General features: G+C 43.8%; 1 protein-coding gene across 3 annotated transcripts in view; it reads left to right on the top strand.

The window, feature by feature from the left end:
* The window catches only part of LOC136676585 (ectopic P granules protein 5 homolog), a 58135-nt gene that overhangs the window by 21478 nt on the left and 14300 nt on the right, over positions 1–22357 (top strand). For all 3 annotated transcript variants that reach the window (XM_066653686.1, XM_066653688.1, XM_066653687.1), the window contains exons 14-33: positions 306–446; positions 2351–2512; positions 2744–2866; positions 3645–3910; positions 4819–4959; positions 6769–6913; positions 7858–8055; positions 8317–8427; positions 8537–8659; positions 9402–9568; positions 11314–11547; positions 12806–12929; positions 13314–13461; positions 14752–14923; positions 15150–15312; positions 15936–16078; positions 18139–18295; positions 19756–19950; positions 21120–21333; positions 21537–21667. In XM_066653686.1, coding sequence (XP_066509783.1) covers positions 306–446; positions 2351–2512; positions 2744–2866; positions 3645–3910; positions 4819–4959; positions 6769–6913; positions 7858–8055; positions 8317–8427; positions 8537–8659; positions 9402–9568; positions 11314–11547; positions 12806–12929; positions 13314–13461; positions 14752–14923; positions 15150–15312; positions 15936–16078; positions 18139–18295; positions 19756–19950; positions 21120–21333; positions 21537–21667 — 3258 coding nt within the window. The remainder of the gene's footprint in view (positions 1–305; positions 447–2350; positions 2513–2743; positions 2867–3644; positions 3911–4818; positions 4960–6768; positions 6914–7857; positions 8056–8316; positions 8428–8536; positions 8660–9401; positions 9569–11313; positions 11548–12805; positions 12930–13313; positions 13462–14751; positions 14924–15149; positions 15313–15935; positions 16079–18138; positions 18296–19755; positions 19951–21119; positions 21334–21536; positions 21668–22357) is intronic.

A 22357-nucleotide genomic window follows, 5' to 3' on the forward strand; every position in this document is an offset into this window, starting at 1 on the left:
GCTCCCAAATGTTCTACTAATTATTTGAAAGCATACATACTTTGATCAACAGCTGGATGTGTTGTATGTTACAGCAAGCCGTGATCTGAAACACATGAACTGTCCTGTGCACCTTTCAGAGTTCAGTGTTTATGTCGCTGTCTTAGGGTCATAGTTCAGTCCTTTTCCAAACTTCTCATTGCTCTTGTAATCCATTCTTACCATTAAATGCGGTACCAGTGTCTGTGCGTATGTGTGTGTGTGTGTGCGTGTGTGTATATATGAAACACTGTAAGGCTGACTGAGTTTTGTTCCACCTCTCCCAGGTGTCGTATGTGTGTGTGGCCACTCGAGAGATCTTCTCCAAAGTGGGGAGAGAGTTGCTGGCTGCTATAGCCACAGCTCACTCCCATATCATCTCTGTGCTGCTGGAAAGGCTGAGGGAGACCATTGAGAAAGTTGGAATGGTGAGTGACGCATATTCATCCTGTATAGCGGCTTTTTCTAATGTGTATCTGAAGTCTGTAGCGGATATTCACATCATATATTACTTTCCTTTGCATTTCGTCGCTGTCCAGTTAAAAACATGTATCTCCCATTTTGGTTTACTACACCATTGGAACACAGCAGCTGTCCTTCACACTGAAAGTTTTGTGATGAATCAACCAATAGAAACCCTCAGAAAATCCTCAGAACAAAGGTGAAGTTGCCATTTTGGGAGATACTTGTTTTTCATTTGACAGCAGTGATATGGAAGTGGGTGATGTTGTTTTCCAGAATGCTAATGTCCTCTGTTACTCCTAGATTAGTCTCACATCGACAGACTCTCTACGGAGGGTCTGGTACCTTTGGCCTTGTAATGTGGCCAAGAGCCACCTGCTGCTGCAGGAAAAGAAATGTGACTGACATACAACCCCACTTCCAATGAAGTTGGGACGCTGTGTAAAACATAAATAAAAACAAAATACAATGATTTGCAAATACTTTTCAACTTATATTCAATTGAATACACTACAAAGACAATAGGTTAATGTTCAAACGGATAAACTTTAACTTTTTTTTTAATATTCACTCTTTTTGAATCTGAGGCCTGCAGCACCTTCCAAAAGAGTTGGGACAGGTGCAATGTTTACCACTGTGTTACATCACTTTTCCTTTTAACAACACTCAGTAAGAGTTTGGGAACGGAGGACACTAATTGTTGAAGCTTTGGAGGTGGAATTCTTTCCCATTTTTGCTTGATGTACAACTTCAGTTGCTCAACAGTCCGGGGTCTCCGTTGTTATATTTTGCATTTCATAATGTGCCACACATTTTCAATGTTAGACAGATGTGCATTGCAGGAGGCCAGTCTAGTACCTGCACTCTTTTACTACGAAGCCACGCTGTTGTAACACGTGCAGAATGTGGCTTGGCATTTTCTTGCTGAAATAAGCAGGACGTCCCTGAAAAAGACGTTGCTTGGATGGCAGCATGTGTTGCTCCAAAACCTGTATGTACCTTTCAGCATTAATGGTGCCTTCACAGATGTGCAAGTTACCGATGCCGTGGGCATTAACACACCCCCATACCATCAGAGATGCTGGCTTTTGAACTTTGCGCTGATAATCCGGACAGTCCTTTTCCTCTTTAACCTGGAGGACACGACGTCCATGATTTCCAAAAACAATTTAAAATGTGGACTCGTCAGACCACAGGACACTTTTCCACTTTGCGTCAGTCCTCTCAGACGAGCTCGGGCCCAGAGAAGCTGGCGGTGTTTCTGGGTGTTGTTGATATATGGCTTAGGCTTTGCAGGGTAGAGTTTTAACTTGCACTTGAAGATGGAGCGACGAACTGTGTTCTTCACTGACAGTGGTTTTCTGAGGTGTTCCTGAGCCCATGTGGTAATATTCGTTACAGAACAATATCAGTTTTTAATGCAGCGCCGCCTGAGGGGTCGAAGGTCACGGGCTTCAATGATGGTTTTTCTGCCTCGCCTCTTACTGCAGAGATTTCTCCAGATTCTCTAATCTTTTGACGATATTATGGACTGTAGATGATGAAATCCCTCGACTCTACGTTGAGAAACGTTGCTCTTAAACGATTGGACGATTTTTGAGTACGGAATCCAAGGACACTATTTTCCCACAATCAAACGGGAAAAAGAAATGGAGGATGTGTCCTATCACATGAAATCAATGTTTCATCACTTCCTGTGAGTAATAAACGGTGTACTAGCCAACCTCACACTATTAAGATCAGTGTATGTACTGTATAGTGTTAATGAGTAGTTCACAACTGAGACGCAGTCCTGGTCTCTAAATCCCCAGTCTTGCATTCTTAAACATCTGTGTTCACTCCTTTTTTTTCATGTTCTGTATCGTCCCAGGTATCACTGTATTTATTTAAAGAGCTGCCTCTGCACCTTTGGAGCCCCAGCTCAGCTGAAGTGGGAGTCATCCGAGGTTGGCTTCTTGATTACAACCTGTCTACAGTCGAGAACAAGCTGGCCTGCATTATCCTGGAGGGCCTCAACTGGGACTTCCAAGCGGTGAGTGAGCAATGACTGATTTTCTCCAGTGCAGCTCTGAAAAACTCACACTCACTATATTGTGGTATAAACAGATTTTCTGTGTCTATTACAAATATATTTACCTTGTTACGCCAGGTTAAAGCAGGTCTTGTTGAGGGGGAAACTGCTGGTGGCAAAAGCTATTGCACTGGTCTTATGACTTCCGTGTGACTCCCCTTACTGACCATGTTTATCTTGTTTTATCTCCAGAATGGCTGCCTGTTTCTGCCAGCTGTGTTACACAGTGAAGTGGCGCTCCTGGTGGTGGAGGCCTATCAGAAGTACCTCACTGATAAACCCTACGCTGGCATCATCTCAGAGGGCATCAAACAGGTAATGTTTTAAAACAGGCACGCTGTGATCTTCCTAGTGAGTAAATAAATGAACAAAAAGAGTGTGTTTCATTGTAAATCAAGCCCACACCTCATCTGGATTCAAATTCGATCCTTTCCAAGCCCATACAGGGTGAGTTGATCTCCGATGGGTTTTATTTTTATATGTTTAAGATTTCCAGGAATAATTGATTTGTTAAATATAATAGACATAATAGAGAGATGAAGTTTTGACTTTAACTGCGGAAACTGAACAATCACATTCATTCATTCATTCATTGTCTGTAACTCTTACCCAGTTCAGGGTCGCGGTGGGTCCAGAGCCTACCTGGAATCATTGGGCGCAAGGCAGGAATACACCCTGGAGGGGGCGCCAGTCCTTCATAATGCAACACACACACTCACACACTCATTTACACACTCACACCTACGGAAACTTTTGAGTCTCCAATCCACCTACCAACGTGTGTTTTTGGACTGTGGGAGGAAACCGGAGCACCCGGAGGAAACCCACGCAGACACAGAGAGAACACACCACACTCCTCACAGACAGTGCTCCGGTTTCCTCCCACGCTCCAAAAAACACACGTTGGTAGGTGGATTGGAGACTCAAAAGTGTCTGTAGGTGTGAGTGTGTGAGTGAATGTGTGAGTGTTTGTCACCCAGTGAAGGACTGGCGCCCTCTCCAGGATGTTTTCCTGCCTTGCGCCCAGTGATTTCGAATTATTATTTGAATCATTATCTACCTTGTTCTGTATTTCTCCTTTCATTTTCTCTAGGTGTCTTACCTGGCCAACATCATGCGGCTGGGCCAGACTCCAGAGACGTCCTTTAACCAGTGGGCGTGGGACCTGGCACTGCGTCTGAAGCTTCACACCAACGAGAAGAATCCCCAGGACTCCTGGTGTCCACTGCCGTCCTCCTCTGGTCCCTCTATCCCTGAGATCTCAGACACACCCACCATGCACCCGGTTTTCAAAGCCGTTAAAGCTGGCATCCCCATCGGCTGCTTCCTGGCCCTCGACATGACCACCATCGGGCACAGGTTGGGAGTTGAGAAGCACTGGTTTGCAGTTTGAAATCTGATGACTCCAGAGTGCCACAGCTGTGTAAACGGGGCAGAAAGTTTTGGGGACAATAACGAATCGCAGAGTTTTTCCCACCACTACTGAAACTGAGGTTAAAATGTGACTGTCTTTATTAAGTAAGCTCCAGGCCTTTTATTCCACCAAGAGCAAGACCAGCACAGGGTTTGAGTCAGAGTTCAAGCTCATTGTTATTAACTTAATTTAAAACTGCACTTTCAAATTGTGATTTCAGTATTAGAACTAGCTCTAATGAAGTGAAGTGCACTTTAATATCTTGTGCTTGTTTTCATGAATGCAAAGCGACTTTGAGTATCCTGAAAAGCGCTATATAAATAATCTTATTGCTTTATTATGAGAGCATAACTGTCTCACTTGCTCTGAATAGTGTAGGATGACCCTCCCTCTCCCTTCTTTCTTAATGTAATGGTAACCAGCATGGACATCTGTTACCTAATAGAACAGAACTGGGCTGGTAATGTTCTCCTTTAAGCAAGTGGTGTTCAAAAAGAAGCTGTGGCTGGCTTTACTTGTGTCAGAGAATGGATGTACTACTAGCCTTAACCCTTCCAGCTTGTTGGTATAGGACAGATTATGCACACTGGTCTGGCATGACCACACAGTGCAGACTTCATTCATAAACTTTTTAGAAAGTTGACCCAAACCACATTGAATAAAATTTGTAAGTTTGATATAGACTCTCTCTCACAGACGTACCGTTATCTGATCATATGACTTTTCTCTGTGTGAATGGTAAACTGTTAAATGAGTATTTTTCTAAATGTCCACATGGTTAAATATAAGATGCACCTGTACAGTGTTTTTCTAACTGCTCGCCTCATGCTTGCTGTGGTTTTCCTCGTTGTAGTTTGGAGAAGTTCTGCAGTGAAGGCATTCCTCTGCTGAAGACCTTGGTTCAATCCCGCCATCTCAAAGCTGTGGTCCATGTGCTGGAGAACATTCTTCCACTGGCCTACCACTGCCAGTTCTACCTGCTGAAGAACGAACAGTGAGGAACCCTTTATGTCAACACACATACACTATATGTCCAAAAGTTTGTAGACGCAACTTTATAGTTCAGCTACTATACGGTACTTTGCACATTTTTGAAGCTATTTATCTGAGTATAAACGGTTTATTAAAAAAAAAAAACCTTATATTAGAATAAAAACAAATAACATTATTCTAGTGTGATATTCTGTGTGAATGTGTTGGTTTAACCCTTTCCGGTATATATAGATAAATGGATTCAGGATTCAACATTATTGCTCAGTACAAGTACAAGGCAACAAAGTGCAGTTAGCATCCACCAGACGTGCAAATAGTTGCATTGTGCAAAGACAAATAAGTTCAAGAGCAAGGAGAACAAAGATCATTTTACCTGCACATGATCCAGATCCTTTTACATACACATGATCCAGATCCTTTTACATACACATGATCCAGATCCTTTTATCTGCACATGATCCAGATCCTTTTATCTGCACATGATCCAGATCCTTTTATCTGCACATGATCCAGATCCTTTTACCTGCACACGATCCAGATCCTTTTATCTGCACACGATCCAGATCCTTTTATCTGCACACGATCCAGATCCTTTTATCTGCACACGATCCAGATCCTTTTATCTGCACACGATCCAGATCCTTTTACCTGCACACGATCCAGATCCTTTTACCTACACACGATCCAGATCCTTTTATCTGCACACGATCCAGATCCTTTTATCTGCACACGATCCAGATCCTTTTATCTGCACACGATCCAGATCCTTTTATCTGCACACGATCCAGATCCTTTTACATACACACGATCCAGATCCTTTTACATACACACGATCCAGATCCTTTTACCTGCACACGATCCAGATCCTTTTACCTGCACACGATCCAGATCCTTTTACCTGCACACGATCCAGATCCTTTTATCTACACACGATCCAGATCCTTTTACCTGCACACGATCCAGATCCTTTTATCTGCACACGATCCAGATCCTTTTATCTGCACACGATCCAGATCCTTTTACCTGCACATGATCCAGATCATTTTACCTGCACATGATCCAGATCATTTTATCTACACATGATCCAGATCCTTTTACCTGCACATGATCCAGATCCTTTTACCTGCACATGATCCAGATCCTTTTACCTGCACATGATCCAGATCCTTTTACCTGCACACGATCCAGATCCTTTTACCTGCACATGATCCAGATCATTTTACCTGCACACAAATAAGAAAAAGTCCTCTGGAGTGTGGAAGCTCTATAAATTACCTTTGGGATGAGTTTTTGTTGCTTTCTGGATTCAGATCTAATCATCCAACACCACGATCTGACCTCATTAATGCTCTCAGTGAAACATTTCTGTGAGTATCTGATGGCATTCAGAGCCTGGTGTCAAGCTTTCCCAGGAGAGTAAACACTGCTACTCCAGCAAAAGGAGACTGACTTCCCACTGATTCTCTTGGTTTCAGAACAAATATTGGATGAGCAAGTGTCTGTAAACTTTCACATATATGTTTTGGTGACAGAAGTGTTGGTTTGTCGTTTCCTGGAGGCCAGACTGTGCTTGTACTTTCCCTTACCACCTCCCTTACAGTGCTGTTGGCCCACATTCAGTTCTGTTCTTGCCAGCTTTCACGGCCTGACGTCTCGACTGCATCCCGTCGCATCCTGTACTTCACTCAGTTTCCGAGCCTCCTGCCAAACAAGGCTAACTTCATTAGACAGTGGCAGACAGTACAGGTGGGACGACTAGCACACTTTTTGTCCTTATCCTAATATATCCTGTCGCTGTGTATCCTTTTAGGTTCCTGAACTGCATCCAGCAGTTTTTGCAGCTGGACAGTGGGACGCCGCAGGGTGTGACCCAACAGGTCACACACAAAGTCACCCAGCATCTCATAGGCACCTCCAGCTGTGAGAACATCAAACTCCTCAACAGTGTGATCCAGGTAGGTAGCTTTTATTTTAACAGTTAAGAAATCTATCACACTTATCTAAACACAGTCGCCTGTAATATGTAAGATCCTCTTTGACCTTTGGCCTGTTTATATTACAACATGCCCTTTTGGTGAATGGACCTATTTAGGATGTCATTTGATCAGATTAAAACCCCAGAACACATTGTGATGCAAATTAAAGTCTGATCTCTCAAACCACAAACGCAGGCGGTCTTGGAAACGATGATGTGTGTGTGTTGATGTGCTGTTTAAGGGGAAATTAACATCAGGGCCAGTTTACACTTTTCATTAACAGGTGTTTTGTATCCGGATAGTATCTGGATTTACTTTGCCAGCATTCTGTTGTTTACACTTGTCATTAAAATGTGTCCCCAGTCCCCGTTTATAACGGGCAGGGAATCATCTGCGGCGGTCGAGGAAAAGGAAAAGAAAGCCACTGGGATTTCACAGTGTTCAGTGCCACGACTCTCCATATGAATGTTCGAACATGACCGGGAAGTCAAGACCTTTTGGGAAGGAGTTGCGTCCTGTTTTTGAATTTCAGTAATCTGTGAAAAAGTTAGGCCACTCATCTCCTGAAAAACAAGACTGCACTGTCCCTGCTGTCGACTGACAACTCGGTCCAGACAAGGAAAAGACATTCTGTTTACACTTGTGTTAATTGTGGAGGAGATCAGTCTCTCATCACCTCTGAACGTGGCTGTCACTGTGTGTCCTGTGGTGTTTTACACCTGGCTTTTCATGTGGAGAGTGAAATTCAAACATGATCCAGGCACCAAAAACGCATTTTAATGCCAAGTGTAAACAGGCCCTCAGACTCGTTTGGTCAGACCGTTTTGTACATGAAAGTGCATAGACAGTTTGGCCGAAATGTATCCAGATACATAGCTAACACATGATCTAACACAAGTTAACTCAAGGTGTCCGTGTCCTAGGCCCACATCTGGGAGAGCTCGCCGGTTGGCCGTGTTGGAGCAGTAGCGGTTCTGGAGTTCTGGCTGAATGTTTTGACCGAGCAGAACCTCTGGCACAGAGACCGAACCGTTCTGTATCTCCTGGACCATCTGTGCCGTGCTGCTTTTCTCCACCAGCAGGAGGAATGTCTCCACAAACTCCTTTATCAACAGCACAAGGTGACAGACTACAGCACAGCAACACTGGGGTGTTAGTTCGTGTTGGGATTGAGTGGTAGGGAGAGGTTTTGGGCGAGTGTAGGAATTCATAACCCTCCATTTGAAGTATGCTGATGCCTCTGTAGTCAGTAAATTGACAGTTAAACATTAAATGTGTAAGATTTTAACCACCGCACTCTGTAACCCATCCCCAAGGGTCGAGATCACACTCGTAGAGGGGCCTTTGACTTTGTTTTGTCATGTTTGTTTGTCTCCTCACAGAATGCACTAGGTTATCATGGAGACAAAGGTCTGTTGTCATCTTTAATGGGGTGGATTGTGGCAGGAAACATCACTCCTTCTTTTATCGAGGGCAATGCTTTGTCTGGTGAGGTATGTGCACCTGTGTTTGTGCTTTTGTTTAGTCTTTGATAACTGAGAAATCCCTTTTTTCCCTTAAGAAAACGACCTTTTCTCACCATACATTTTTATCCGTCTTTAGGTGTGGTTTGCTTGGCTTGTTTTAAACATGGAGTCCATCTTTGAGGAGGATTCTCAGTTGCGACGCTGCTTGGAGCACGAGCTCCTCTCCAACAGTGCCCTCACCCCAGACCAGGCTCTAAAGGTACTTATCACTTCTCGATTCCATATTATATTTCTTTACATAGGATGAATGTATTCAAACTCTTAGAATAAAATATTCACTAAACAATAAGATATTTTAAAAGAGATAAATCTGACATTTTGCCACTGGATGTCACCAGCATCTCAGACCAAAACAAATGCTTCGTGTACGCCACGTCCTCCACTTCAGCCAAGCTTTTTTCCGTCTTTTCGAGTTCTGAGCATGGAGCCCAGAGAGCGTGGCCTCAAGACACAGACAAGCACAATGGAGTAGTTATAATTATTTTTCAGACGCATAGTTTTAAACTGAGGAGCTCGATTTTTTCAGTTGAGGAATGTTTTTTATAAGATTTAGTGGAAAACATTGTTTATATGCTCACTTTCACCTGAATGTATGTTATTGTTTATTTGGGAGGGCAACCTTTCCAGAGGGTGGGACTAACATACCTTTGGATGTCCCATCTATGAAAACAAAGAGCAGAGAACAACACACACACATCCTTTGTTTTGGTACTGTTTAGCTCCTGGGATATTAAAGTTCTCCTCCAAGCATGTTGAGTTGTCAGATGATGTTGACTCGACAGTTGGAAAATAAGCAATGGGTAACTTCACGTCTCGGAGGAAGCATGTGTTTTGCCGTCCTAGCTCGGTGGTCCTGTGATTGGGGTAGCAAGTGGGTGGAACTGGCAGTGACTAAATTGTTTCATTGTTTCTTCATCCGCTCCTTTTTTCTCCTTCATCAGAAAGCTCAGGTGCGCTTGAAGCTTCATGTGGTTCCCTCTCTGCAGCGAATGATGGTTTATCGATGGGCTCATCAGGCTCTGGCCACACCAGCAGACCACCCACTGCTGCCCCTTATTTGGCAGAAATTTCTGCAGCTCTACCTCCGCCAACCTGGGCCTGAGTTTGGGTGAGTTTTAAACTGTAACTGCACTGAAACTACACTTACGTGGTGTAAAGGTGTCCCCAACCTTTTTTGCGCCACGGACCGGTTTCATCTAAGACAATATGTTCACGGACTGGTTTCATATGCTCAGGCCTTGCTCGATAATCGTTAAAGACGTAATCAATTAATAAATCATCCGCAGTGGTCTTATGTCAAATGCAAACATCAACAGACAATAAACAACCTTTTGTTCATGAAATTAATAATCAACAACATCTCTGTAAACGAAAATATTTATAATAAAATTATAAATAATTATAATTAAAAACTAAACTCGATTCCAGTGACAGTACCTGGTCATTTCTGTATAAAAGGGTGAACACGTCAATCAAATAATAATAATAATGTCAATTAGTGAGAGCCCTGAGCTTGTTTCTCTGCAACGAGCCGGTAACATCTCAGAATAATGGGAGACAGTGACACCCGAAGTGTGTTCTGTACGTCCAGTCTGTTCCGTAGTTTCGTTTTGGTTGCGGTCACTGCAGAAAATCTTGCTTCACAAAGAGAGGTGGTTGGAAATGGAAGCAGGGCTTTCAATGCGTTTTGGGCGATCTCAGGGTTATTCTGCCTCTATTTTAACCCAGAACACTGGCACAGTTGTTGTTTGAAACATACTTTTAAAGCCACCGTCATTTGCAATGTCCAGCAGTTGATCCTCTTCTAGCACGGACAGGCTCCATTCACCAGGTTTGTTTACAAATGGGTCACGGATCCATTCTTTTGCCGTCCGTGGGTTACGCATGAGTCTGTGTGTCATTCAACACAGAAGTCACTTTTCAAAATAAAACATCAACATTTAGACTGATCTATAATCAATTAAAAAAAAAAAAGAAAAAACCAAAAGTTCTGTGTGGCCCGCTACCCAATGGCCCACAGCCCGGTACCAGGTCATGACCCGGTGGTTGGGGATCGCTGGTGTAAAGTGGTTACTAATTAATTTATTTATTTATTTTATTTAATTTTCCTGAGAAGCCTAGTGGTTGACCTCTGGGTTAGATCTCAGTTTGAGACCTGAATATTGAGATCACCATTTTTAAGACTTGAATTTATGAATGTGTTGTTTTTTTATCTGAATATTTCATGATCCACGATATATTTCAAAACACACAAATATATTTTAGAAAAAATTCAAATATGTTGATAAAATGTCACATAAATTTATTTCACATGCAGGTGCATGTCAGTAAATTAGAATATAATCAAAAATTTATTTCAGTAATTCAGTTCAAAAAGTAAAACTCATACATTATTCTATTAAATACAATTGAAATATACAAAATTCAGATTTTAATTAATCTCAGTATACCATATATGCCACCATTAGATTTGAATCAGAGTATGAATTCCAGCTGTATCCTTTACATCAGAAAGCATGAAATTATCTGGGACCCTCTGGGAGCAGCTGCACATGAGCCTAAGGTCTACATGCTCAGTACGAAGCATTGACTGGAGGGGGATAGGGCTAGACACAACTGGACTGTGCATCAGTGCAACGGATTTCTGTGGTGTGATCTTCCATCATCAGCACCTGACCTTACTCATGTTTTTAAGTGGCTGAATTTCATCAAATCCTCACAGATAGGATCTACTTCAGCAAACAGTGACAGGCTACAGATCAGTACCCTCTTCTTACAGAAGAAATATTCAGTGAGCGTCTGTCCACTGAGCTGTTTCTCCTCGTTAACATCTTCTGTTCTTCTTGCTTTTAGACTGGATGCTAAAGGTTGCATTGGGAAGCGCTACTTCCACAGCGCTGCCCACATCGCTCTGCTAAAGGATCTGAGGCAGCGACTAGTGGAGGTGTGTGACTTTCACCATGTGGCCGGTAAAGCCCTGAAAGTGCAGAGTCCGTCCAGTGACACAGCTGGTGAGGGGGAGGCTACTCCTGTGACCCCTATAGACCATTTTATGACATCTCCTGAGCTCCACACCGAAATGGTTAGGTATGTCCACGTATCAGCATTAAATTATTAGGTGCACAAATTAGATATACAGCATTTTTGTGTAATATTTTAATTGTATTCAAAATTCAAATGTTCTCCTGCTCTTTTGTCTTTTAATGGGAACTGTTGTGTAGTGTTAAAAATAACAATTCTCATTCATTCATTCATTGTCTGTGACCCTTATCCAGTTCAGGGAGATGGTGGGTCTGGGGCCTATCTGGAATCACTGGGCGCGAGGCAGGAACACACCCTGGAGGGGGCACCTGTCCTTCAGAGGGCGACACACACTCACAAATTCACTCACACACTCACACCTACGGACACTTTTGAGTCGCCAGTCCACCTACCAACTTGTGTTTTTGGAGCATGGGAGGAAACTGGAGCACCCGGAGGAAACCCACGCAGACACAGGGAGAACACACCACACTCCTCACAGACAGTCACCCGGAGGAAACCCACACAGACACAGAGAGAACACACCACACTCCTCACAGACAGTCACCCGGAGGAAAACCCACGCAGACACAGGGAGAACACACCACACTCCTCACAGACAGTCACCCGGAGGAAACCCACACAGACACAGAGAGAACACACCACACTCCTCACAGACAGTCACCCGGAGGAAACCCACGCAGACACAGAGAGAACACACCACACTCCTCACAGACAGTCACCCGGAGGAAACCCACGCAGACACAGAGAGAACACAACCACACTCCTCACAGACAGTCACCCGGAGGAAACCCACGCAGACACAGGGAGAACACACCACACTCCTCACAGACAGTCACCCGGAGGAAACCCACGCAGACACAGGGAGAACACACCACACTCCTCACAGACAGTCACCCGGAGGAAACACACGCAGACACAGGGAGAACACACCACACTCCTCACAGACAGTGACCCGGAGTGAGACCCTGAAGCTGTGAAAAAGACACTACCTGTTATGCCAAGTAGTATTTAAAAAAATGAAGAGTTAATAAGTTACACTTATTACTACTAATTACTTGATTACTAATTACTACTGATTATTTGACTTGTGTTTTGACAGTTTGGAGTAATGTGAAAGTGCCTTACCTCAGGGTTAGAGAATAAAAACGTCTCTGTCTTGATCTTGGATAATGTGTGAATGTCTTATGGTGTGATTTTGCTCTGATTATTAGCCGCTGTCCATACGTCCATCCATGAGTTGGAGATTATAGCTGACTAATGTACTACAGATTAACTGTGGGTTTTTTATCTTACTTCCTAGACTCTTCAGTGCCTTTGCCATGTGGATGGATGATGAGAACCTTCAGAAACAGGAGGTGTACTTGCCCTCGTTGCCAAAGCAGTATGACACCCATCGCCTGGCAAAAATAATGCAGGGGCAGCAGGTAAGATCTTTACAGAGGTCCCCTCTGTGCATTCAAAATAAACACTCACTTGATCTTAACTGTATATTTTATTGAATAGTCCCTTGTATTAACAGCTAAAACCAGTGCTTCTGCTCCTCGCTCTTCACTGCTGTGCGCTCGGGTCGTGGTGAAAGTGTGCGTTCTGAACAGGACTGTTTACACAGTCATAGAATGCTGCTGTGGGGTTGGGTCCTTGTGGTGTTTTGACAGAACCAGGTCATTTGTTAAGAACCCAGAAAAGTCTCTGCTTTAAATAAATGCTTTTGATCATTTCCTTATGGTGAATTAGTGAATAGTTTTGACTGTTTTTACTGGTAATTAATAATGAATAAACTAATTTTAATATGGTAATGTGTCTTTTAGGAGCTGTGGATGGAGTTTGTGGACATTGAGCGAATTCAGCACGAGCTAAATGAAGTTCTGAGTCTGTGGGTAAAGGTCAAAAGTGAGCCTTCATTCTCTCAGAGCAACAGCAACTCCATCTTCACTGACTTCATCAACCCTCAGGCTGGTGTGTACAGCTTCATTCACAAATCATTCCTCAAGAGGCGTCTGATTGTTGAGGTCTTTTAAGAGTTTTTCCAGTTTGTACATGGTGTAGTGCTCAAGAGGTTCAGACTCACTGTGTCTTTAGCTACAGTTTGTTTTACTGAGCGTTCACCTGTTCTCACATTCAGATATTTAATATACTGTGGAGATCAGACAAAACATAAATACAGTATTAGTCCTAAAGTTCATTCCTACTTTAAAGTGAACATATTGCATCTGTGGGTACCTGGAGTTTATAACATCCCACTCACTGTGAAACCAGATCCCCAGTCAGTCGTCTGTGGGTTGCCTAAGTTAGAAACATACGATAAACAAGCCGTTCTGATTCAGCCCTATACTTCCCATGACAAGTGCAGACTCACTAACTCTAATCCACGTTTATGTGAGCAATGATGGGTAAAACTGTGTAAATCCGACATGAACAAGGTGTGGAAAGGAGAAAACTGAGCAAAACCAAGTAACGACAAAACCACGCTAAAAAACTAAACGTGAGCCGAGAATAAAGAAAACAGTAACACATCTCAAACAGTAAAAGCGAGGGTGGAGAAGGAGGAGAACCGAGTTAAAACACTGAAAACAAGAGTGGAGAAAGAAGAGAACAAAGATAAAACAGTAAAATCGAAAGTGGAGAACCGAGTTAAAACAGTGAAAACGAGAGTGAAGAAGGAAGAGAACCGAGTTAAAACAGTGAAAATGAGATTGGAGAAGGAAGAGAACTGAGCTAAAACTGATTAACTATTTAAAAGAACAGCGGCTGAAACTGACCACTCTCAAGAGAACTCTTTAGACAGGCGGTGAAAGCTGCTGTGGGGCTTGGTCCTTGTGGTATTCTGACCAAATTAGGTCACACGTTTCATTAAGACGAAATAACTGTGGAAAATAGATATAAACTGTACCCTTTAAGGTGCACCCACAGAAAAGCATCATATGTAATGGAGCTCCACAAGATCAAAGGTCGCCATGCTCTTCCTAGAGCATTCCCCAAAGGGGTAGAATGTCTTCAGGCTCTGGACGGTACATGACCTCAGTAATGTTTATCAAGCTGAATGAGATCCACACGTAGGGTAAAGCAGAGGCTGTTACTGCAGCAAATGACACAATGAGCTTTATTAAAAGATATTAGGGGTGTCCACACACATTTGGCCAGAGTGTGTATGACACTAAGAGGGTGCTGTGATCAAATGCTCTGTAGTTTAATATTGTTTTGTAGGTGGTATTATGGCACTATAAAACTCTTCTGGTTTCCTTACAGCACGAGAGCGAATCCTCAACAACCTGAAGAAACACGATGCTCCCCAGGGGGCGCTGTTGCTGGTTCCTATGAAAGCCCCGGTGCCTGATATTCCCACAGGGTGTCTGTCTGATGAGAAAACATCTGCTGCTCTCATCCAGGAGGATCTCACCAAGCTACAGCACCAAGCCAAGTGAGATATACATTACATCCCCATGCATTCACTCACACACACACACACACACACACACACAGCTGTGGGCAGTTTCACACACGCACCCAGTCACACACACACACACACACCTGTTATTTATAACAATAATTTTAAATTACATTACATAATAATTATAGTAATTATATTACATAACAATATTATTATTATTATTGTTGCTGTTATAATGATCTGATCCGTGTCTCAGGCTCGCCGCGGTGAGAGAGACGCAGCAGGTGGCGCTGGACAACGAGCTGCTGGAGGTTTTGCCTCAACTCTACGCCAACCGCGAGGAGCAGCTGTCCATGCAGCTGGAGTGCAGAGGGAGAGGAGGGCAGCCGTGTCAGGGCCCTGCGCACGTAACCGTCAAAGTGAGTCATAACAATGATAACATTAATACTAATAATGGAAAAACAATCATTAACCCTAATATTATAGCATTCTGAATATTATATTACATTAAACAATTATACCAAATAAGTATATTATATTATTAATATTATTACATTTATATATTAATTTTATTTATTTATAAGTCATTATGTATGTGTTATAAATGTGTAATACTAGGGACCTTAAAAACGGCTTAATGCTGCAGTGGACTATTAGCTAAACCTTCCCAAAGCCTTGAAATAGAAATAAATATCATTTTAAATATAGAACTAAACCATATTTCATTAACATACTTTACACAGAACACACAGTCCACAGTGAAATGCTGGGGTCTTTACACCGCTCCAGCCGTCGCTTGGCTTTGAGCCTGGGGCTCTGCTGCACCAGTGTGTTCCATTATATTGGTTTTGATACCATTTTCTTTGGAAATGTTATAAACAGTGTGTGCTCCTTAAAAGAGTCAAAACACAGAAACGGGGTGAAACTGTTTGAAAGTATCGGGGTCAGAGTTCACTCTCTGGCCCAGGCTCTCTGTCAGATTTCTGTCGTCTTCCTGTACAGACCTTTCTGATGTGTCTTTCCTGTCCTTGCCTCTTTACAGTATGAGGGCATGCACAAACTAGAGCCGGTCCAGAATCAGATCCAGTCTCTGAAGAGTGACCTCAAGCAGCTCCAGGGAGATGCAGTAAAAGCTCCCCCTCAGAGCCTCGCCGAGGCAGCGGTGCACACAGAGAATTTCATCACGTCAGTACCTCGTTCTCTTCTTTTTCTCTGACGCTGGATTTCTCTCCAGGATTCGTGGGGCTTTCAGAGCTGAACTGATCTCATAGTGGGGCTGAAGGAGTCATGTATTTTGCAAGCGGTGCAGTTTTAAACTGGGAAATTTAACCCCGTAACACAGCCCTTGAACAGTCTGTAGATCGACCAATCAGAAGCAACAAAAGCACAGTCCATTTAAGCACAGTTGCTGAGGGATCCGTCACGGCCTAAAGGTCAGAGATGTGGACTGGTTTGATCCTCAACACTGGCAGGAAAACCAGGGGTAGGGGGAGAGAGTGAAAGAGCAGTGCTTTCTCCTCCCTCAAAATCCACAGCTGGTGTGCTTTTGACACTTTACTCAACTACTCCCTTGGTCCTGAGGTTGCTGCCTGGGTCTGAGTGTGTTCACTTCCACTAGACTTTGTGAGTGTTTGTTTGGGTGTGTGTGTTTGTTTGGGTGTGTGTGCTTGTTTGGGTGTGTGTGTGTGTGTTTGTTTGGGTGTGTGTGTTTGTTTGGGTGTGTGTGTTTGTTTGGGTGTGTGTTTGTTTGTTTGGGTGTGTTTGTTTGAGTGTGTGTGTTTGGGTGTGTGTGTGTGTGTTTGTTTGGGTGTGTGTGTGTTTGTTTGGGTGTGTGTTTGTTTGTTTGGGTGTGTTTGTTTGAGTGTGTGTGTTTGGGTGGGTGTGTGTGTGTGTGTTTGTTTGGGTGTGTGTTTGTTTGTTTGGGTGTGTGTGTGTGTGTGTTTGGGTGTGTGTGTGTGTGTTTGGGTGTGTGTGTGTGTGTGTTTGTTTGGGTGTGTGTGTGTGTTTTCACGGTCACAGACAGGATAAACTGTGATGTACTGCTGTTTTGTGGACTTCACTATTTGAAGTTGGTTCTTCAAACACCAAAAATATACTTCCCCCAAATTGTTCAGCCCGAGTCCATTAAAGCACAGTTGCTGAGGGGTCCGTCACGGCCTAAAGGTCAGAGACGTGGACTGGTTTGATCCTCAACACTGGCAGGAAAACCAGGGGTAGGGGGAGAGAGTGAAAGAGCAGTGCTTTCTCCTCCCTCAAAATCCACAGCTGGTGTGCTTTTGACACTTTACTCAACTACTCCCTTGGTCCTGAGGTTCGTGCCTGGGTCTGAGTGTGTTCACTTCCAGTAGACTGTGTGTGTGTTTGTTTGGGTGTGTGTTTGTTTGGGTGTGTGTGTGTGTGTGTGTGTGTTTGTTTGGGTGTGTGTGTGTGTGTGTTTGTTTGGGTGTGTGTGTGTGTGTTTGTTTGGGTGTGTGTGTGTTTGTTTGGGTGTGTGTGTGTGTTTGTTGGGGTGTGTGTGTGCTTGTTTGGGGGTGTGTGTGTGCTTGTTTGGGGGTGTGTGTGTGCTTGTTTGGGGGTGTGTGTGTGCTTGTTTGGGTGTGTGTGTGTGCTTGTTTGGGTGTGTGTGTGTGCTTGTTTGGGTGTGTGTGTGTGCTTGTTTGGGTGTGTGTGTGTGTGTGTGTGTGTTTGTTTGGGTGTGTGTGTGTGTGTTTGTTGGGGTGTGTGTGTGCTTGTTTGGGGGTGTGTGTGTGCTTGTTTGGGGGTGTGTGTGTGCTTGTTTGGGGGTGTGTGTGTGCTTGTTTGGGTGTGTGTGTGTGTGCTTGTTTGGGTGTGTGTGTGTGTGCTTGTTTGGGTGTGTGTGTGTGTGCTTGTTTGGGTGTGTGTGTGTGTGCTTGTTTGGGTGTGTGTGTGTTTGTTTGGGTGTGTGTGTGTGTGTGTGTGTGTGTGTGTGTTTGGGTGTGTGTGTGTGTTTGGGTGTGTGTGTGTGTTTTCACGGTCACAGACAGGATAAACTGTGATGTACTGCTGTTTTGTGGACTTCACTATTTGAAGTTGGTTCTTCAAACACCAAAAATATACTTCCCCCAAATTGTTCAGCCCGAGTTTACAGATGTATTTGTTTATTTACTTTTACTTTTTTATTACTTTTTTACTTTTTTATTTACTCAGTGTTTGTGTTGTATTTAGTATTTCTACGAATGATTTCTACGTATTTTTACGAATGTTCTTGTTCCATGTTTCTCCAGGACCCTAGTCAATGTCTACAAGTTACACCCATCGCCTGGCGTCCAGAAAGTGGGCATTTCAGCGTTTTATCACATTGTCTCTTTTGTTTGTGAGGACACCCAGAGGCACCCCCCCACGCGGCAGTTCTTCACCTCCTGCGTGGAGATTCTGGGACAGGTGTGGAATACAATATTGACTTTAAATCTGCAAACTCAGATCAGTGCGTAATGACCCCAGAGGAGGGCCCTGAGGGCCAGGGTTAAGAAGCACTTCTGTAATAAACAGGGTGTGTGTGTAAGGTTTTGCTGTACATACGTGTGACTGTGTGGAAGTTGGTGCGTGGGGGATATGCCGTTATAATGTTGTTAAAGGAAAAGTAACTAAAATAATATGCTGTCGTTACGTCACTGTATTCTTTAGCAACCAACACTTTGTTGTTAATTATGAGAATTTGAGTTCTCACTTTTTGGAGAAAAGGACAGTTGCGTATAAACTATAATCTGCTGTTTGCTGTGTGTGGAGAGTCTGAGAAGCACAAGCATGTTGTTGCTGTCCAATTAAAAATGTGTATCTCTCAAAACAGTAACTTTACAGGAGACGGAAAAAACCTTTTAACTTTCAGTGGAAGTCAAGGTAAAATTATTGTATTCAGAGACATTTTGGAGCGTTTCTATTGTTTCATTCATGATGAAACTTTCACACAGTGTGAAGGACAGCAGCTCTGTTCAAATGACGTAGGAAATTAGAAATCGACAAATAATGGAGATGCGTTTTTAATTGGACAGCGACGATATGTTGAGGTGGATGTTTATTAAACAGTAACACAAACCTGTGCAAAACAAGGCTAAGGAACCCAAAGAGAAACCTAGGGGTGTGAGCAACACAACAGTGTAGAAACAGACACAATTAACCACAAACTACAGCTGTGTCTAAAATGGCCCCCTACTCACTATTCCCTACATTACTCACTATATAGTGCACTAATATAATGAGGTGAATTCAGGAGGGAGAGAACAATCTCAGACCTAACATCATGCAGTTTTTTAACCAAACATAGCAGTGTTAAACGTGTATCCACTATCCACAAGGGTACATTGGTTGTAAACTACTTGTTGTGGTGCATTGTGGGATTGTTGAACTTGAAAATAGTGCACTATATAGTGACTAGGGCACAATTTCGGACACAGTGTAAGAACAGAAAGACAGGGCTTAAGTAGCTAGAAACAATAGGATGCACCTGTGAGCTCAGTCACATGACTATCACAGATGCTGGGCGTGGCTAGTGAAGAAGGTCACATGACTATCACAGATGCTGGGCGTGGCTAGTGAAGAAGGTCACATGGTAAAACACGAGAACAAAACACAGAAAACAGTGACAGATCCTGGGACTGTTTCTGAAGAACTCACAAAGAGCTGTGGGCTACTATCTGTGGTCAAACATTTAATACAAATACAAATGAGAAAATAATGTAAAATAAAATAGCCAATGTTTCTGACCATAGGACACATCTTGTCCTGGGAGCCTTGTCATTTCATCACAAGCAGATGTTTAAGTAAAAGCACAGGGTTAGGATTGTGTTCTGAAAGATGAACTCCTTGCACATCTTCTAAATCATATGAATTTCACGGGGCTGCAGGTCTTTATCCGGGACACTCAGACAGAGTGCAGGCGAGTACTGAAGACCATCCTCCTGAACCGGCGTCTGTGCAACCTGCTGTCTCCCTACTTCACCCCCAACGCCTCTCCGTCTGAGCTGGTGGATCTGTACGAGGAGGTGGTGACGGCGCTCCATGCCGACAGTGGAGACGTTATCTTCATGCTCCTCACCAAAGTACGTCTCTGTTTATATCAGTTTTTGTTCATTAAAAGCTTAATTAGACTTACACAAGAAGAGAAAAGTAATTAGACTGTATATGTCCAGTGCTGAGGGGTGTTTATACCTGTGCAGCAGTGTTTATATAGAGTTGATGTTTGTCAAATGGAGGGGTGTTTTTATGTGTAGATCAGGTACGATTAGAGATTGTTGAAATAGCGATCTTAGCTTTAGAAAGAGGTCAGATATTATTTTCACTTGATCCTTGGCACTTATTTTGAGTCCCAGTTAATTTACTTCTCTTTTCAGAGCGGAGAAATAGTCCAAAGTCTTCTATAAACCACTTCCTATGTTCTTAAGAGCCAGTTCTTAATCATGATTTTTTTTATTTAGTTTAAAAAGCTCGTACAAACCTAGTACCATCAAAAAGCATCGTGTGTACGTATCACCGGAAAACATGCAGCACCCACCCAGGGCAGTCTACTTTTCTTTGGTACCTTGGGTCTCAGAGAGAGCGGGATATGTACACTCTCTTATGGCACTTCTCCACTGCATGGCTCCTCCACCACTCGGCTTTACTCGCTGTTTGGTTTCGCTACCACAGCTTCCTCTTGAAACATAGCTGATAATGTCACAAAACCCCGTCTTTAACACAAACAGCGGGATTTCGAGTGATGTGAGATTAACTTTGAGATGCTGGACATAAGAGTCTGATGGGTCCGAGATATTGGAGGCTGTTCTCGCAGTCTGAGCATCTCACACACAGCTGTCTGTGAGCCGTAAAACACACAATAACACACACACACACACACACACACTGCAGAATGAATGTGGTTTATGACAATGCCAAGTGTGGTCAAAACATAGCACACCTCCGTATACACGACTTGGCCAGAAGTTTTTAGGTAGAGCTTCTCTGGTTGTGTTGCTCAGCACCCACGCAGCCTCATGCCGTTCAGACCCAGTACTTTTCATGCATTTCGAGCAGATGATTCAGGAGCGCTGGCCGTACACGACGGAGGATTCTAATGTGCCATCTGAGCTGTCATCCACGCACAGGATTTCTGAAATCACACAGTATCTACCCTGCTTTCAACAGTTAGATTGTTCCTATGGTCAGATGTTTACACGTAGAGCAGAAAGAGTTGAAGTCTGATCCAGTATTAACCCTTTCTTTCCTCTGGTAGTTTGACCTGGGCCAGTGGCTGTCTGTGGCTCAGCCTCGGTTTCCCAAACGAAGTCGACTGATGGAGCTCATTCACCTGGCGCTCACAGCCTGCAGCCTGGAGCCTGAGCCGGAGGTCCTCATGCCTTTCAACCTCTTCTGCAAACACTGGACACAGCTGCTGGTCTATCAGTTTCCTGACCACTACAGTGACTTTCTCCGACTCCTCACACAGAGTGAGTGCTCCACTCGATCACAGTGCCTACTCGGATCCCTCAGAATGAGCTTGACTTGAAACCATCCCATTTAAAAGCATGGTTACTCTGGTTTTGAAATATGCACAGGGACAAGATTCATACTCGGGGTGTGTGTGTTTTAACAATGTTAAGTGTAATCAGGGCCAAAGTGTAAACCTGACCGTTTTTTATCTCCGTGTAAGGTTCCTCGGAGCAGCTTCTCAGTGCAGATTGCTGGAGGGCTTCTCTGCGAGTGCTTGGCTGCTGCTCTCATTCGAAAAAGAATGCATCCAGACCTTCCTCCACACACTCAGTCTTACTCTCACCTAAACAGGTACGGGTCTTTATTCATATTTTAACTGTTGTATAAAATAAAACAATACCCATATCCAGAGCCTACCTGGAATCATTGGGCGCACGGTGGGAATACACCCTGGAGGGGGCGCCAGTCCTTCACAGGGCAACACACACTCACACCTATGGACACTTTTGAGTCTCCAATCCACCTACCAACGTGTGTTTTTGGAGCATGGGAGGAAATCGGAGCACCCGGAGGAAACCCACACAGACACAGAGAGAACACACCACAATCCTCACAGACAGTCACCCGGAGGAAACCCATGCAGACACAGGGAGAACACACCACACTCCTCACAGGCATACACCCGGAGGAAACCCACGCAGACACAGGGAGAACACACCACACTCCTCACAGACAGTCACCCGGAGGAAACCCACGCAGACACAGAGAGAACACACCACACTCCTCACAGACAGTCACCCAGAGGAAACCCACGCAGACACAGGGAGAACACACCACACTCCTCACAGACAGTCACCCGGAGCAGGAATCGAGCCCACAACCTCCAGGTCCCTGGAGCTGTGTGACTGCGACACTACCTGCTGCGCCACCGTGCCGCCCAAACAATACAGTTAAAGGGGAATATTAAAATTCGTTATTCAGTGCACATGCACTCGTCTGAGTGTGTCCAATCACAGCGCTTGACACGTGACGGCTAATTTG

This window comes from Hoplias malabaricus, chromosome X2, assembly GCF_029633855.1.
Source record: "Hoplias malabaricus isolate fHopMal1 chromosome X2, fHopMal1.hap1, whole genome shotgun sequence".
NCBI lineage: Eukaryota > Metazoa > Chordata > Actinopteri > Characiformes > Erythrinidae > Hoplias > Hoplias malabaricus.